Raw genomic sequence first — 19,593 nt, 5'->3', positions numbered from 1 at the left:
AATGATCCACTACTCTTTCAGTGAAGAAGTATTTTCTGTAGTCGCTATGGAACTTCCCTCCCCTGATTTTCAGTGGATGCCCCCTGGTTGTCGAGGGTCCCTTGAGGTAGAAGATATCTTCTTCCGACTCGATATGGCCCGTGATGTACTTAAACGTTTCAATCATGTCTCCCCTCTCTCTTTGTTCCTCAAGTGAGTACAGCCGCAGCTTATTCAATATTTCTTCATATGTGAGATCCTTGAGCCCCAAGACCATCCTAGTGGCCATACGTTGAACCGACTCGATTCTCAGCACATCTTTCCGGTAGTGTGGTCTCCAGAATTGAACACAGTATTCCAAATGAGGCCTCACCATGGACCTGTATAACGGCATCATGACTTCAGGTCTCCTGCTGACAAAACCTCTACGGATGCAACCCATCATTTGCCTTGCCCTGGAGGAAGCCTTCTCCACTTGATTTGCAACCTTCATGTCATCACTAATGATCACCCCTAGATCACGTTCCATCGTGGTCTTGGCCATGGTCTCTCCATTTAGTATGTAAGTTCTGTGCGGGTTTCTCTTTCCCAGGTGCATTACCTTACACTTTTTAGCATTGAAGCCTAGCTGCCATGTTGCTGACCACTGTTCCAGCAGCAGTAGATCTTGCGTCATATTATCTGGCAAGGTGTTTTTACCTACTATGTTGCAAAGTTTGGCGTCGTCGGTGAACAGTGATACCCTTCCTCTAAGTCCTTGGGTCATATCTCTTATGAATAAGTTGAATAGAATCGGGCCCAAGACCGACCCCTGCAGAACTCCACTGATCACGCCTGACGTTTTGGATGGGGTACCGTTTACCAACACCCTCTGAAGTCTACCACTCAGCCAATCTTCAACCCATGTAGTTAGAGTGTCCCCTAATCCTATCGACTTCAGCTTGTTCAATAACCTTCGGTGTAGGACGCTATCAAAAGCTTTACTGAAGTCTAAATATACTACATCCAGTGTCTCTCCGGCATCTAGTTGTCTAGTAACCCAGTCAAAAAAGCCGATTAGGTTTGATTGGCAGGATCTGCCCTGGGTGAATCCGTGCTGGTGGGGATCCCGTAGGTTTCCCTCGTCTAGGATTGTGTCAATATTTCGTTTGATCAGTGTTTCCATGATCTTGCACACTATAGACGTGAGACTCACTGGTCTGTAGTTTGCCGTCTCTGTCCTGCAGCCCTTTTTGTGGAGTGGGATAACGTTGGCGGTTTTCCAGTCCAGGGGGACTCTTCCTGTGCGTAGGGAAAGATTGAAAAGAACAGATAGTGGTTCTGCCAGGACTTCTCTCAATTCCCTGAGCACTCTGGGATGTAGGTTGTCCGGTCCCATGGCTTTGTTTACTTTGAGTCTTGATAGTTCGTAGTAGACGCTACTGGGCGTAAACTCGAAGTCTTGAAACGGGTCCTTCTGGCTGTCTCCCATCTGAAGCTGTGGACCAGCTCCCGGCGCTTCACAGGTGAAGACTGAGCAGAAGTATCCGTTTAGTAATTCTGCCTTGGCAGAATCCGATTCTACAAGGTTACCGTCCGATTTCTTCAGGCGTTCTATCCCATCTCTGTTTCTCATCCTGTGACTAATATAGCTGAAGAAGGATTTATCCCCTTTCTTAATGTTCCGTGCTAGTTCTTCTTCCATTCTGAGTTTGGCCTCCCGGACTGCTATTTTGACAGCTTTTGACCTGTCCAGATAGTCTTTTTCCGCCTCTTGGTTTCCTAAATGTTTGTAGGTGATAAATGCTTCTTTTTTCTTTTTAACGAGGTCTGAGATTTCTGCACTGAACCATTGGGGTCTTTTGTTCCTCCTGCGCTTACTTACTGTTCTTATGTGGCGGTTTGTTGCTTCGTGAAGGGTGGACTTCAGAGTCAACCACATATCCTCCACATTGTTAGGTTGTGCTTGTTTTTGTAACTCCTGATGGTCAGGTTGTGCTAGTTTTTGTAACTCCTGATGGACAAAGATTCCCATGCGGTCGAAGTCTGTGCCTCTAAAGTTGAGAACCCTCGTTGCTGTGTTTGATCTTGAGAAACCTTTCTTGAGGTTAAGCCATACCATATTATGGTCGCTGGAGGCCAGTGTATCCCCAACTGAGACATCCGTGACGCTGTCTCCATTGGTGAGTGCCAGGTCTAATATTGTCTGGTCCCTGGTGGGCTCCAGTACCATTTGTTTGAGTCGTGCACCCTTTATGGAGTTCAAAATTCTTTTGCTGCCACACGTAGTCGCGGAGAGTGTGTTCCAATCCGCATCGGGCATATTGAAATCCCCTAACAGCACTGTGTCTCCCCATAGAGTGATGTTCTCTATGTCTTCGATTAGTTCTATGTCTTTGTCTTCCTGCTGTCTTGGAGGTCTGTATATCACCCCAAGGTATAGGCATTTTTCATTTCCTCTGGCCAGATTTACCCAGAGGGATTCCCCAGTGTATCTAATATCTGTAATTCTGGTAGTTTTGATGTTATCTTTAGTGTATAGTGCCACCCCTCCCCCTGACTTGCCCTCTCTGTCGCGACGTAGTAGGTTGTAGCCTGGTATAACCATATCCCACCCATGCGAGTCCGTGAACCAGGTTTCTGATATTGCTACCACGTCTAGGTCAGCATTTATTATCTCAGTCTCTAATTCTAGAATTTTATTGCCCAAGCTGTGTGCATTGACGTACATAGCCCTCCATATCTGTGAAGAGATTCCCTTTTGGGTTAAAGTGACGCCTAAATTTTTATTGAAAATTCCCTTTAAATTATCGTGGATAGCATGGGTACTTACATTAGACTTAGAAGTGTGGGTGTGACTTGCCTCCTCAGGGTGGTTACTTACTGCTCTGGGATATAAGTATGTACCCTCCCCCAACATACCTAGTTTAAAGCCCTGCGGAGTAGGTGGGCCAGGCGATGTCCGAATACATTCTTACCTCTCCTGATTAGGTGGAGTCTGTCTGGTCCCTGTAGTCCCTGGAGAGTCTCACCGTGGTCTAGGAATCCAAAGTTCATTTCTATGCACCATTTGTGGAGCCAGTCGTTAGTCCGTTGGATCAGCTCTTCTCTAGCTCTGCCTTTGTTTCTTACTGGGAGGATCGATGAGAACACCACCTGTGCTCCTATCTGCTTCAGCTTTGCGCTGAGAAGTGCGGCTGGGAAGAGGGAGCCGGTCAGAGGAGATAAATACCCGCTGGAGGGAGGGTGGCATGGATTTGGGATGCAGAATGGAGGGAAGGATGATGAGGGGTGCATTGGGACATAGAAGGGAAGAAGAAACACACCCAACTGCTCAAAGCAGCAGTTTTAGTGCCATCAAAGCAACTGATAGATGGCAAAGTTCAGTTGTGGATTAGGAATTGGATAGAAAACAGAGGGTAGGGTTAAATGGTCATTTTTCTCAATGGAGGAGAATAAACAGTGGAGTTTGTATTGGGGCCGGTGCTATTTAACTTATTTATAAATGATCTGGAAATTGGAACTACGAGTGATTAAATTTGCAGATGACACTAAACTGTTCAAAGTTGTTAAAACACATGCGGATTGTGAAAAATTGCAGGCAGACCTTAGGAAATTGGAAGACTGGGTGTCGAAGTGGCAGATGAAATTTAATGTGGACAAATGCAAAGTGATGCATATTGGGAAGAATAATTCAAATCACAGTTACCGGATGCTAAGGTTAGCACCCAAGAAAAAGATCTGGTTGTCATCATAGAAAATACGATGAGACTTTCTGCCCAATGTGCGGAGGCAGCTAAAAAAGCAAACAGGATGCTAGGAATTATTTTAAAAGGGAGGGTTAACAAGACTATGAATGTTATAATGCACCTGTATCGCTCCATGGTGTGTCCTCATCTGCAGTATTGCATTCAATTCTGGTCTCCTTATCTCAAGAAAGATATAGCGGCACTAGAAAAGGTTCAAAGAAGAGCGATCATGATAAAGGGAATGGAACTCCTCTCATATGAGGAAAGACTAAAAAGGTTAGGGCTCTTCAGCTTGGAAAAGAGGTGGCTGAGGGGAGATATGATTGAAGTCTACAAAATCCTGAGTGGAGTAGAACAAGTACAAGTGGATCAATGTTTTACTCTGTCAAAAATTGCAAAGACTAGGGGACACTCAATGAAGCTACAGGGAAATACTTTTAAAACCAATAGGAGGAAATATTTTTTCACTCAGAGAATAGTTAAGCTCTGGAACGCATTGCAGAGTGGATAGTGTAGTTGGTGTTAAGAAAGGTTTGGACAATTTCCTGGAGGAAAAGTCTATAGTCTGTTATTGAGAAAGACATGGGGAAGACACTGCTTGACCTGGATCGGTAGCGTGGAATGTTGCTACTCCTTGGATTTTGGCCAGGTACCAGGGACCTGGATTGGCCACCGCGAGAATGGGGTACTGGTATCGATGGACCATTGGTCTGACCCAGTAAGGCTATTCTTATGTTTTTATGATGATTTCTGCCACGAAGACCCAGGAACCTGTGACAAAAATCAGCACTTTATGTCACTAAAACAAAATACAAATCCTAAATTGGCTTCCAACATTATTAAATTTAAAATCACAGCTCTCTGCCTTGAAGGAACTTCTTTTCTTCTTTACAGTTGCTTATTTCCCACCTTTTGTGATCCTGCACGAGACACAAGGCCCCCCCCACCCACCACACGCTCGCTGCTCAGCTCTGCTTTCAAGCCATTTCCATGGATGCTTCTACTGTTCCTGGCCCTTCCCCACTCATGTACAGAGCCCGGTGACATCATCGCCTATCCTTCATGTTGATGTCATATGCATGTGCAGCAACAGCCAGAGCCGACCCTACCCCCAACATTGCTGAATCCACCCACTGAGGCATCCCAAGGCAACTGACTATGAATCAGGCCTCCTCGGACTTTTTCCGGGTTTTCCTCACTTTTAAGCTGAGTTCAGATTTTTGCACATGCGCAAAAGCATGACATCATCACTCATGTATGCATGATATCACATGCACACACAGACTAGGCCCTCCTGCACACCCTAAAATGGGCTTCAATAGCTTCCTCCACTTTAACATGCCTGTAATGGCTCTGGGGAACATCTGCCACCTCTCGCTTTCCTTCTGGCCCCATTTGGTTTTCCAAACTGTCCGGAATGATTGCAAATTCGCAGGTCTGGCATGATTATCGGATCCAGTGCCAGACCAGTGAATAGGATCAAGTCCTCCCAGGCTCTCCACTCTCTTCCCAGATAAAATTTCTAATTCTTTTAACCAACAGGTTACATTTTCTTTTGTCAATCATTTATGATAGGCTCTCATTTGGCACCATTCCGGTGGGTTGGAAAAAAGACAATTCCTAAACCCACTCCTAAAAATGTCATCATTGGATCCTACATTATCAACCAATTACCATCCAATCTCCAATCCCAATTTCTTATCTAAGATTCTTTAAAAAATTTCCACCCATGTGGAGCAGTCTTTGATTTTTCGGTGATGGGACAACAGCGCGCGAGACTTCGGTGTGCCGACATTGCAGTCAGACAGTTCGGCGCAAGACCCCAGCACGCCGCCTAAAAAGTTACTTTTAAAGAGCTCCGACAGGGTGTGTGTGGGGAACCCCCCCTTTACTTCATATTCTTCACGCTGCCGTGGGGGGGGGGGGTAGAACCCTCCCCCCCATTATAGAGAAAACTTAACTTTTTCCTAATAAATCGGGAAAAAGTTAAGTTTACTCTATAATGGAGGGTTCCAACCCCCCAACCCCCCCAACGGCAGCGCGAAGAGTATGAAGTAAACTGGGGGTGTTCCCCACTCACACCTCGCATCGGCGCTCTTTAAAAGTAACTTTTTAGGCGGCGCGCTGGGGTCTTGCACCGATTTGTCTGCACTGCAATGTCGGCGTACTGAAGTCCTGCACGCGTATGACTATGAACCGATTTTTCATCTGACAGTCAGGTTTCTGCCCATATCACAGTATAGAGACCGTAATGGTCACATGATTGAGTGAGCTGTATACCACTCTAGACTCAGGGAACATTTTAGTAGTAGCATCACTAGATTTATCAGCCGCTTTCATCCATCATATGCTACTACAGTCTAGATCAGAGGTGTCAAATGTCAGTCCTCGAGGGCCGCAATCCAGTCGGGTTGTCAGGATTTCCCCAATGAATATGCATGAGATCTATTAGCATACAATGAAAGCAGTGCATGCAAATAGATGTCATGCATATTCATTGGGGAAATCCTGAAACCCCGACTAGATTGTGGCCCTCGAGGACTGACATTTGACACCCCTGATCTAGATTAACAGAAATTGGCATTTCAGGGACAGTCTGGGACTGGTGCTCCTCTTCTCTCATGAGTATTTTTATTACAGCAAATTTCTCAAAAGTTCAACAGACAAATTCATATATGATTACACATGAAATTACATAAGAATAGTCATACTGGGTCCATCTAGCCCAGTATCATGTTTTCACAAGTAACTGGCAAAACCCCCAAATAGTAGTAACATTCCATGCTACTGATCCCAGGGCAAGCAGTGGCTTCCCCATGTCTATTTCAAAAGCAGACCATGGAGACTTTTCCTCCAGGAACGCATCCAAACCATTTTCTCCAGGAACGTGTTCAAACCTTTTTTAAAGCCATCTATGTTCACCGCTTTTACCACATCTTCTGTAAACGAGTTCCAGAGCTTAACTATTCTGAGTGAAAAATATTTTCTCCTATTGGTTTTAAAAGTATTTCAGTGTCCCCTTGTCTTTGTACTAGGTAAACTTCTGCTTAGATATCCAAGCAGAATACCTCCTAAAACATCTTTATACGGGTTTGAATTTTATTCTGCTGTCTCTGACTACTTGCTTTTGCTCAGGAATAGAATTGCAATTTTCCCCAGCTGAATTTATTGACGTCAGTAGACAGATTATCTTGTAAAAAGGAGCTGTTCAAATGAGCGAAAACGATGCCAACAACTCACTTTCCTGATTATTCTGTACATACCGAAGACTTCAGCAGCAATTCTCACGTTGGCTTCAGGCCCAGGTGTCATTGATGGTTATCATGCTTTTACCTAGCTCCTGCAGCCCCAGTTCCCTGGAATAAATCTGCCCAAAGGAGCCTTCATAACCATTCTAGGGGATCCAGCTTAGCCGATATCCTTACAGAGACATTGCCTGTCCTCAAATGTACCAGATTTGTTGAAGCAAAAATAATAATAAAAAAAGGATATGTGGCCCTGCCCCCATATAAACCTCATCTCTTCTTCCATGAGCAAGATTCCAATTGGCAAAATCCTCTAGGCCCCTCCTATGAGGGGTAGCCTAGGGGATCTGGCCAATCGGAATCTTAGGCCACTCCTAGCGCATCCCAGAATATACTGGTAGATAGGCCTAAGATTTCAGTTGGCCCAGATACCTAAGGCCTCTCCTACAAGAGAGGCCTTAAGTGCCTGGGCCAATCAGGGCCTTAGATCCCCCTCCCCGGTGCATCCCAAGATGCACTGGGAAGGGGCAGGCCCGCCATTCCAGCGAAGGTGGGCCTGCCAGCCGGATGCAAGAAGGACCCATCCATCCATCCACCAAAACACAGTCAGGGGGTCCAGGTGGGGTTAGGGGGTTCTGATGGGAGTGGGGGTCTGGGTGGAGTTAGGGGGGGAATCCTGGTGGTGATGGGAGGTCTGGATAGGGGTGGCCTTGGGGGATTCGGGTGGGCTGCCTTTGGAGGGTTGGAGGTGTCCAGCAGGAGGGACTAGGCATCCCTTCTACTGGTGAACTTTCAGGGAGGTGTCCAGCAGGAGAGATTGGGTATCTCTCCTGCTGGAGAACTATCGGGGGTTGTGGTGGGTGATGGGCAGGAGGGACTGGGCATCATTCCTGCTGCGATCATTCGAGGGGATCACAGTGGGTGCCAGAAGGAGAGATTGGCATCTTTCCTGCCACGATCATTCAGGGGGGGAGGGGCGGGTGCCAGGCAGGAGAGATTGGGTATCTCTCTTGCCACAATCATTCAGGGGAGTCATGGTGGGTGCCAGGCAGGATAGATTGGGCTTCTCTCCTGCCGTGATTATTTGGGAGGGGGTGGGTCGTGGCGGGTGCTAGGCAGAAGAGATTGGACATATCTCCTGCCACAATCATTTTTTTTTTTGGGGGGGGGGGGGGTCACAGCAGGTGCCAGGCAAGAGATTTGGGCATCTCTCCTCCCTTGATCATTTTTTTTTATTTGGGGGGGGGGTCACAGCAGGTATCAGCAGGAGAGATTGGGCATCTCTCCTGCCGTGATCGTTGGGGGGGGGGGGGGGGGGGGGAGGGGAGAATGGGTTGCCTGGGCCACTGAACTTGATCACGGCAGTCACGATCAGCTCAGCGGCTCGATCCGAAACTTATACCTGTTTTGACTTGGTCTAAATCAAAACGTATAAGTTCCGTCCAGGCAACCTGTTAAACTTTTAGATTATGGCTGCCAGACGACTAAGTCTAGGTCGGCCCACATCCCGCCCTACCCATTCCTCCAAAAATGTCCCTTTTTGCTCTGGGCGCACAGAGGCAGTGAAAAGGTTTAATCTGGTTTCAGATACGTCGAAAACCCTGTACAATTAATCAGAAAACCAGACTAGCTAATGAGTACTCCAGAACTGGCTTAAGAAAGATTGCTCTATGGCCTTTAATGAAAGAATCAAGTCCAAGTGAAAATGTTTCCAAAGTTTGGTGAAGCCACCAGTCATGGAGAACTATTTTGATAAAACATGGCCTAGGCCACAAATTCATAGTTTCAGATGGAGCAAAGGAAAACTTATAAATAAAAATAAAATCTTGTACCTTGTTTAAGTAGACTCTTAAATACCAGCATATAATATCCATTTGATTTTGCAGAATAACCAAACGTAAGCTGTAACAGGAGATGCTCATCATTATTCTTCATGAAAAAACACACACTAGATTTTGAATGAGCATTACTCTAGTGGGAAGTTTTTGTTTGCTCCCACCAGCAGAGAAATTATGTATTAATCAGCCTAGTTAATTACATTTCCTGACAAGCTCTCTCTTTGCTAAAAACCAACCTCAAGACCATTTGCCAATTTACATTTCTCAATGTATACTGCATGATTTCATTTTAATGATACAGTAACTAAATGTACTTTGTAACACAATTTTTAATTCTTTATTTCCATTTTCAAGGTTTTCGTTTTTTTTTTTTTTTGGTAAACGGGTAACTCATTACACATTTTTTTTACAGGTCTCCTGTCAGTTTCTCTTGAACTATTGTATAATGTTGCTAATGAAAATTGTCTCATAAAGTTGGGCTTTGACTATTTTTTTCTTGGAACTATACCATGTGAATCCCATTCTGCCCAGGGCTCCTGCTAATGCCAAAACTCTGAAAGTTTCTAATACTGCCAGTTTTATAGTATACCTCAGCAGTCCCCTTCCCTTCAAAGACCATTTGATTGTTGAAATAGAACAACTTTTGCAGTAATTTGAATGCATTTTGTAATGTATTGTGTATGAATTATTGTGAATGTTTTTTAATTGTTAACTACTTAGTTTTAGGTAATCTAGAAATATTAGAAATAATAAATAAAAGCGGTATCAAGCTTTTCTTCATGTACACGTATAAAGTCTGTTTTACATGTGGGAAAGGGTTGCTATATAGTTATTCTGCCAGATAAGCACATAAAAAGTATAGATTGAGATCTTTAAGTCTGTCTCCATACGCCTTTTGACGAAAACTACGCACCATTTTAGTAACATAGAAACATGATGGCAGATATAGGCCAAATGGCCCATCTAGTCTGCCCATCCAAAGTAACCATTATCTCTTTCTCTCTCTGAGAAATCCCACGTGCCTATCCCAGGCCCAAATCCCACTGTTCCTACATATCGGTGATACCTTCAGGCATAAGGGCCATTGGGGTGGTGTACAGTTGGGTCTAGTAGGTTTTAGATGGGTTTTGGAGGGCTCACCATAAAGAGGTTATGCTGAGATATGTGGCCAGTCTACTAAAAATGCTGGCCCCTCCTACATCCCAATGGCTTGTTGTATGTGTTTTTCTTTTGGACATTTATCTTTTTTTCAAAAATAGTTCAAGATAGACAGACGTACATCTAAAAAATGGCCCTTGTCGAAAAAACAAGATAGGTATTGTGCAGTTTTGAAAATGAGCATGTTTGGTACTGGATTTTTGTGCATCTTGTGCAAAACATCCAAACTCAGATATTGAAGTCATATCAAAAATGACCCTCCACGTGAATTGCTTTGGTTTTCACTGAAGAAGATATGAGAGAAATACCAGTGCCAGATATGATATTCAGTGCTGAAATCAGTGAATCAAATCTCTATAGATAAAGACAATTTGAATAAAAAAAAACAACAACTTTATTTATTAGGAATTATCAATAAAGGAATGGAAAACATAGATGAAAATGTTATAGTCGCACCTCGAATACTGTATGCAATTCTGGTTGCCATATCTGAAAAAAAGATATAGTGGAATTAGAAAAGGTACCGAGAAGGGCAACAAAAATGATAAAAGGGATGGGATGACTTCTCTAAGAGGAAAGGCTAAAGCGGCTAGGGCTTGGAGAAGAGATGGCTCAGGGGTGACATGATAGAGGTCTATAAAATACTGAGTGGAGTGGAAAGGGTAGATGTGAATCACTTCTTTACTCTTTCTAAAAATACTAGGACTAGGGGACATGCGATGATGCTACTACGGTAAGTAGTAGATTTTAAACAAACCAGAGAAAATATTTCTTCACACAATGTGGAATTCATTGTCAGAGAATGTGGTGAAATCAGCTTAGCAGGGTTTAAAAAAGGTTTGGATAATTTCCTAAAAGAGAAGTCCATAGTCCATTATTGAGATGACTTGGGGAAATCCACTGCTTATTCCTAGGATAAGCGGCATAAAAGCAAATTTACTACTTGGGATCTTGTAAGGTACTTGGGACCTGGATTGGCCACTGCTGGAAACAGGATACTGGGCTTGATGAACCTTTGGTCTGTCCCAGTATGGCAATTCTTATGTTCTTTCTGTGTTGCCATTTTGTTAGTCTTCCTAATTTCTGATACAGTTCTGCATCTGTCTGTTAATCCTGGCCAAGTGGACGGGAATACACATCATTATCCTTTTCCCCCTTTACACATGGAATTTCTTTTCAAAGGGATTCCAAGGTGTGCTTTATGTCCTGTAGAATTTTTAGCTTTTTGAAGTGTCAAGGCTCCTCTTAATGTATAATGCTATGCTTCCACCAACACAATCCACCACATCACTGCAATATAATTTGTATCCTGGTATCACAGTGTCCCATTGGATATCTTCCTTCCACCAGGTCTCAGAGATGCCTATTAAATCTATCTTTTCATTTAGTGCAATATATTCTAACTCTTCTGGTACTTGCATACAGAGCATATAGATATTTCAAACAACATTTGTTACTCCTATTTACAACTTGCTGAGCAGTTGACAGTGATAATTTGCAGCCTTTAAAATCTGTCTGTTCTGTTTTTAAAGATAACTGGTCTACTATATCTCTATTGTAACCTTGCTATTGGGATGACCTGTCTTCCTTGTTTTGATGATATCTTTTAAAGATACCTTGTTCTGAACTAGAGAATGACACGGTGAAAAAATTGGTCCCCGTCACCGCCCCGTCCCCGTCTCACCATCCTCTGCACCGCCCCGTCACCATCATTCCCTTCACCGCCCCGTCACCGCCACTGCCACCCCATTCACCGCCCCGTCACCGCCACTGCAACCCCATTCACCGCCCCGTCACCGTCACCGCTGCATACATAAAAGCCTCAAACGGGTACGATTTTATATACTTTTCTAATATCTCCTCTATGTATCTGCCATTGCCCCCCCCCTGTGTCCATATACCATCCCCATGGCATGTCCCCTTTTTGTCTCTGTCCCTATGCCCCATGCACATAATTTCCCCTCTTTCTGTTACCTTCCTGTGTCCAGATTTCCCCTATCTTCCTCTTCCATACCAGTGTGTCTCTTCTTTTCAACCCCATCTAGCTTTTTTCCCTCTTTCTTCCCCCCCCCCTGCTTCTAGCATCTGGCTTACCTGCCTGTCCTTCCCTTTCTTTCCTGCTGTGGGTTTTTCTTTCCGTTTTCATCACCTTGGCCCAGAATCCTTTTCCCTTTCACTCCCTCCTTACAGTCTGAGCCGGGAACACGGGTGATCGCACGGTCCTCGCAGCCCCCACCCGCCTGCCCAATCGATCCTAGTGTTTAGCCAGTTCTCTCCCTTCTCCTCAACTTAATTTGCAGGCTTTCTTTTTCAGCGACCTGCACGCTTTCCCAAAGAGCCGCACACGCGCGGCTGCTCAGTGTTCAAACTTCTGCTCTGCTGCAACTTCCTGTTTCCGGTTGCGTCAGAGCAGAAGATCGAAACTGAGCAGCAGCGGCTCTTTGATAGCGTGCGGGTCGCCGAAAAAGAAAATCTACAAACTAAGGTGAGAAGGGAGAGAGCTGGCTAAACACTAGAATCGATTGGGCAGGCGGGTGTGAGCTGCGGGGACCGCGCGATCCTTCATGCCTCACTGCGGGGACAAGACCCATTCACCGCCCCGCGGGCGGTGAATGGCCTTGTCCCCGTCGCCGCAGCGACTGCTAGTTTTCTTCCCCGTTTTCGGCGGTGACCCGCGGCTAAAATGCGGTGGCCGCGGGTAAACCGCCACCGTGTCATTCTCTATTCTGAACCATGCTCTTTTGAACAACTGTGGACCTTCCCTCAGTTTCTAATTTAAAATGTGCTCTGTCTCTTTTTTTAAATGTTGATGCCGGCAGCCTGGTTCCACCCAGGTTAAAGGGGAGCCCATCTTCCTGGAATAAGCTCCCCCTTCCCAGAATGTTATCTTGTTTCTAACAAATGTCCACACACTGAGACTCTAGAGCTCTGCCTGTCTCTTGGGGCCCAGGTATGGAATGGGGAAGATATTTGAAAATGTTACCCTTGGGGGTTCTGAATCTCAGCTTCCTATCTATGAGCCTAAGTTTGGTTTTCAGAACCTCCATCCACATTTTCCTAAAAAGCATTTTATTTAAAAAAAAAAAAAAAAAATCAATTTAAAACAAAATTTCTGATTTAAATTAAAAATATATATATATATCAAAAATCATTGATTTTTTATCGCCCCTGGTTGAAAGAATGAGAACATATTTTTAAATCAATTTTGAAAGTAGATTTATCTAGTTAGAAAAAATTCATCAGAAAAATGTCCTCTGCTGGCCAGATGCATCTCCTTGCTTCCCACCAAGCCCTCAAGTACGTACACATTTGATTTGGGATATCTCCCTTGTATTGTTTCGCATCAGAGAATAAAGAGTGAAATATGGCTTAAGAAAAAAGGAAGATAGTAAACAATATGAAGAAAAAAGCCCCAATAAATAAATCCTGTACACCTGTATACTAGTAATCAATGCCTAATGTTAGCACAACAGGACAACATGAGCTACAAATATCCTTGGAACTACTTACACCATTATTGCTCAAGAATGCTGCTAACCAGAAATAGATTTATGTTTATTGATTTGCATCCTGGTACACCAGCAGCAGAAATTTGGCTGCACATGAAAGGTTAAGCCCACAGAGAAAGACTGGACCATTAGAAAGCACAGAACTCTGAAAGAAGCTGATAGTCATCTTGCTTTAATTCATCCAAAGAAGAAAAAGAGAATCTACTGTAACTGTAAGAGAGGAAAAAGAACGTAACAGTGCAAAATAGCAGAGATCTGAGGTTGCTAAAACTCAATTTAGTGAAAACACTAATGACTTCAAATGTGTAGTGGAAAATTTTAATGAAAAAAAAAGGAATGAAATAAATAGACCATGTCAGATTGTACAAACTTAACTAGTTTCTGGCAACTGATTACAACTTAGTCTGCTATAGTATAATGAAAGCATTGGTATTTTGTGCAAAATGCAACATAATAAAACAAGATACAATAAATGCATATACAAAGATTTTATTTTGATCCTTTAACGATCCAGGCAAAAGACAGTTAAATCAATTCCATAGTAAAATAAGACACACAGACATATCCTGTAACAGCGTGTGGTCAGAAGATTGTTCTAAATCTCTTAAAACAGCTTGGGGGGTACAAAGACTTCAACCATAATTAATTATTATCTGCATTTACCTTTACAAGAAATAGGCTTTTTGCAGTTAAGACAAACAATCTTTCATTTGTAGCCTGAAAGCCCAAGATAGGAGTACTGGTTTCCAGGCTTGCTACCTGCTGCTTAGCAACCTGCCCTACTTGTCTTCCCTCCTTCCTATTATATAGCACAGTGGGAACAGGAGTGGGCTGGCGATAGATGAATACCCTACGCAGACACTCGCAGAGAGCAGTATAGGAGTGGTTTGGAGCACAGGTGAAGAACTTCTTGTCTTGTTTTGATGCTTGGACATAGCCTAAAAAGAGAATCCCACACAGTAGTAAGAACCTTTACAAATCAATGTCTCTGTCTTTATTTATTTTCGTATTTATACACCGCTTATAGCCTAAGTGGTTTACGTTCAGGTACTCAAGTATTTCTCCCTATCTGTCCCAGTGAGCTCACAATCTGACTAACGTACCTGTGGCAGTGGACTTGCTTGGGGTCACAAGGAGCAGCGCTAAGCTTGAACCTGCAATTTCAGGGTGCTGAGGCTACAGCCCTAACCACTAGGCCACCATTAATAAGGTGTGAATCTACAGACACCAGTTTAACTTCCTAAACTATAGAAAATTAAATCATGTCATCACATTGCAAAAAAGAAAGAAAGAGGAAATCCTCTTTTGCAATATAATACTACTACTAATTATCATTTCTAGAAACATAGAAAAAAGCAGCAGAAAAGGGCTATAGCCCACCAAGTCTGCCCATTCCAAGTATCCCCTCCCCTGAATTTACTCCCTTAAAGATCCCACGTGAGTATCCACTACTCTTTCGGTGAAGAAGTACTTCCTGGAGTCGCCATGAAACTTCCCTCCCCTGATTTTCAGCTCTGTTAAGACGTAAACAGCTCTGTACATTAAAGCATCAAAAAACTGTCCCTTATAATCTAATTAGTAATATATGGCTTCTAAAGCACTTGATGTTTATCAACTCTTTTTTCCTCTCTCACTGGCCCCATTGGAAATCCTCAAGTTTTACAGAAGCTTAATAAAAAAGGATGAGCACCAGACAGGAGAGAAGACAAACAGCTTAATGGAAAAAAAAAATTAAGTAATCACTGAGTGGAGGAGAAGAAGAAGAAAGAAAAATGGCAGTGAAGAAAAACAAGAGTTGACAGATCAAGAAGAGGATGATAAGAAGACCGTAGCACAGGAAAAGAAAATGAAGACAAAAAAATACCAGGACTTAAATTGCATGTATACTAATGCAAGGAGCCTAAGGAATAAAATGGGGGAATTAGAAGTCATGGCCAAAAAAGAGAACCTAGACATCATTGGGGGGTCTCTGAAACATGATGGAATGAAGAAAACAAATGGGACATAGCACTGCCAGGGTACAAAGTCTATCACGAAGACAGGTCAGGTCAGAAAGGAGGAAGAATAGCCCTATGCAGGATAACATACACTCGACCAGAGTGGACACTGCAGCGATGACCAGCAAATTGGAATCACTTTGGGTTAAAATCCCGGGAAGGAAAGGGCCCGAGATAAGGATGGGCCTGTACTATCCTCTACCTGGGCAAACCGAAGCAAATGATGAAGAAATGAAAGCCGAGATGAAGCGAGAATGCAAAAGTGGTAACACGATTGTTATGGGAGACTTCAACTATCCCGGGATAGACTGGAGTCTTGGAAACTCAAAATGCGCTAGGGAGACTGGATTCCTGGAGGCTATACAGGACTGCTTCATGGAGCAGCTTGTCAGAGAACTGACGAGAGGAAATGCCACTCTGGATCTAATCCTTAATGGGCTAAGAGGACCAGCAAAGGAAGTGGAAGTAGTGAGACCATTGGGAAACAGCGATCACAATATGATCAAGTTCAAAGTTGAAATAGGAATACCGAAGGGAAAGAGAACCACAGCGACAACTTTTAACTTCAAGAAAGGAAACTACGAAGCGATGAGAGTAATGGTAAGGAAGAAACTTAGGAACAGCTCAAAGAAATCGCAGACTGTAGAACAAGCCTGGTCTTTATTCAGGGACACGGTGATCGAGGCGCAAAATCGGTTTATCCCCAGATTTAGAAAAGGATGCAAAAAGAGCTGAACAAAAGACCCGGCGTGGACAACTAAAGAAGTGAAGAAAGCGATAGGAGATAAGAAACATTCATTCTTGAAATGGAAAAAGGACAAAACCAGGGAGAACTGGAAAGAGCACAGGAAGCATAAAAAAGAATGACATCTTGTGGTGAGAAGAGCAAAAAGAGAATATGAAGAGAGACTAGCCAGGGAAGCACGAAATTTCAAACTGTTCTTCAGATATGTTAAAGGGAAGCAGCCGGCAAGGGAGGAGGTGGGACCGCTGGATGACAGAGATAGGAAAGGAGTGGTGAAGGAGGAAAAAGAAGCAGCGCATAGATTAAACATGTTCTTTTCTTCAGTATTTACAAAAGAGGGCACATCCATTGTGCTGGAACCTGAAAAAATCTTCGAAGGAGATCAAGCAGAAAAATTAACATCCATGGAGGTAAGCCTTGAGGTTGTACGCAAGCAGATAGATAGATTAAAAACTGACAAATCTCTGGGCCTGGACGGAATCCACCCCAGGGTATTAAAAGAACTAAAGGAGGAAATAGCGGAACTACTACAGCAGATTTGTAATCTATCCCTGAAAACAGGCGTGATCCCGGAGGATTGGAAGATAGCTAATGTTACGCCCATCTTTAAAAAAGGATCGAGAGGTGACCCGGGGAACTACAGACTGGTGAGTTTGACTTCGGTGCTGGGGAGGATGGCGGAAGCGCTGATAAAAGACAACATCGATGAGCATCTAGAAAGGAATAAACTGATGAAAACAAGCCAACATGGCTTCTGCAAGGGAAGATAGTGCCTAACAAATTTATTGCACTTCTTCGAAGGAATAAACAAACGGATGGACTTAGGGGACCCCATAGACATCGTATACTTAGATTTCCAAAAAGCCTTTGACAAGGTACCCCATGAACATCTACTATGGAAACTGAAGAACCATGGGGTGGAAGGAGACGAACATAGATGGATCAAAAATTGGTTGGCGGGTAGAAAGCAAAGGGTGGGAGTGAAGAGCCACTACTCGGGCTGGAGGATGGTCACAAGTGGTGTTCCGCAGGGGTCGGTACTCAGACCGATGCTGTTCAATGTATTTATAAATGATCTAGAAACAGGGACGAAGTAATACAATTCGCAGACGACACCAAATTATTTAGTGAATTTAAGACTAAAGAGGACTGCGAAGATTTACAAAGGGACCTGAACAAGCTGGGAGAGTGGGTGACGAGATGGCAGATGAAGTTTAATGTAGAGAAATGTAAAGTCCTGCATGTAGGAAACAAAAACCCAAAGTACAGCTATACCATGTGAGGGCTGGTAATGGGTGAAAGTACCCAAGAAAAGGACTTGGGGGTAATAGTGGACAAGACAATGAAGCCGTCGGCACAGTGCGCAGTGGCCACTAAAAAGGCAAATAGAATGCTAGGTACTATCAAGAAAGGTATTACAACCAGAACAAAAGAAGTTATCCTGCCGTTGTATCAGGCGATGGTGCGCCCCCCATCTGAAGTACTGCGTCCGATATTGGTCGCCGTACCTAAGGATATGACGATACTCGAGAGGGTTCAAAAAAGAGCGACATGCTTGATAAAGGGTATGGAAAACCTTTCATATGCTGAAAGATTAGAGAAACTGAGGCTCTTTTTCCTGGAGAAGCAGAGACTTAGAGGGGACATGATAGAGACTTACAAGATCATGAAGGGCATAGAGAAAGTGGAGAGGGACAGACTCTTCAAACTTTCGAAAACTACAAAAAAACGAGAGAGCCTTTGGAAAAATTAAGAGGGGACAGATTCAGAACCAATGCTAGGAAGTTCTTCTTCACCCAAAGGGTGGTGGACACCTGGAATGAACTTCCAGAGGGTGTAATAGGACAGAGTATGGTATTGGGGTTCAAGAAGGGATTAGATAACTTCCTGAAGGAAAAGGGGATAGAGGGGTATAGATAGAGGATCACTATACAGGTCCTGGACCTGATTGGCTGCTGCGTGAGCGGACTGCTGGGCACGATGGACCTATGGTCTGATCCAGCAGAGGCACTGCTTATATTCTTAAGAGGTAATAGGAAAGATGGCTAAAAGGGGAAAAGACAGAGGTAAACTATGAGAAAAAGGGAAAGGAAGCAGCAAAATGAGGACAGAAAACAAAGGGAGAAATGCAGCAGCAAAAGAAATAAATAAGAATAGACAGAAAGACACACTAAGGCAAAGTGTTGGATTTCTGCAACTCCCGGATTGCGGGTTGGGCTTGAACACCTAGCATATGAAATCCGGAAGGGAAGTAACAGAAACTTCAGTTGTAAAACAAAGTTATAGATGTATCTTTTTTACATTTTTTAACTTTATTTTCTGGACAAGAAGTTAAGACATCGATAGTAAAGAAACTGATTTAGTTGATGCTCTGCCGACTACCCTCCCCCATTTTACAAAAACGTGCAAGAGGTTTTTTTTAGCACTGGCAGGCGCGCTGAATGTTCTGTCGGTCATAAAGTTCCTATGAGTGTTGGAGCAGGGCAGAGCATTCAGTGAGTTGGCCGGCACTAAAAACCTCTCGTGCGGTTTTGTAAAAGGGGGGAGGGGGTTAATGATGAGGTTTGAAGGCTTTTGTAGCCTATTCTACACTGATCTACTTACTTTGTTCATAATACTCACTTTTTTATTTTAATTAATGGCTGCAAACAGATCCTTCTAAATTCAGCTGGAAATAATATCCTCCTATGTGAGGAACAAAGCTGGAGAATACTTCTGGACCCACATTATGTCTATATAGTAAGACAAAAGCTTAAGAATCCCATAGCAACTTGGCCATCTGCTAATGAGACAGGTATGAATGACTGCAATGTACGTGGGAGACCTGTGAAACTCACACATTAAATGCATAGCCAGCTATCTTTTGACAAGAAAACTACAGATCATGACACTAATCAATGTACTCTCAACACCAAGCAGAACACTTGCTATTTTCACCAGCTGAGCAAAATCCTTTTTCTTCATTCTGTGACTTACAAGTGATACTCACTGATGTTTTTGTGAAGAATATCTGTGATAACTAAGCATATGATCATCATTCAATGCGCCACCAAGTTTTTGGTTGAGAATCCAACCATTGAGCCTCCAGGCTTCGACTAATTACACTGGAAATTAACTAACTATCTTGAATAAATGTTATACAGGCCAGAGGTATTGAACTGTAAACATTTACAGCCATATTATAATTGTGAACAGATAATAAATACCTGGTGCCTAGACTTTTCAGATAGACTACTCTGGCCAAATTATTCATGTAACAATTATATAATATACAGAAAATGCTGCTGGTTTTCAACAGGCTTCTTAATGCAAGAACCAATTATTGCTCTGCAGAGATTTCTGTCAATTGGAATATCCCAAAATAAATCTCTCTGTACATGTATCTGGGCTGGTG

At 43.4% G+C, this 19,593-nt stretch overlaps 1 protein-coding gene across 5 annotated transcripts in view; it reads right to left on the bottom strand.

Annotated features, from left to right (window-relative positions):
* Window positions 1-13,930: 13,930 nt before the first annotated feature.
* Window positions 13,931-19,593, bottom strand: part of NUDCD1 (NudC domain containing 1) — a 214,440-nt gene continuing 208,777 nt past the window's right edge. For all 5 annotated transcript variants that reach the window (XM_033933051.1, XM_033933050.1, XM_033933048.1 and 2 more), the window contains one exon: window positions 13,931-14,395. In XM_033933051.1, the coding sequence (XP_033788942.1) occupies window positions 14,100-14,395 (296 nt within the window). In that variant the 3' untranslated portion in view covers window positions 13,931-14,099. The remainder of the gene's footprint in view (window positions 14,396-19,593) is intronic.

The sequence above is a fragment of the Geotrypetes seraphini genome, chromosome 2, assembly GCF_902459505.1.
Source record: "Geotrypetes seraphini chromosome 2, aGeoSer1.1, whole genome shotgun sequence".
NCBI lineage: Eukaryota > Metazoa > Chordata > Amphibia > Gymnophiona > Dermophiidae > Geotrypetes > Geotrypetes seraphini.
Note: the sequence above shows the minus strand (reverse complement) of the source record. Positions and strands in the feature narration are given on the sequence as shown.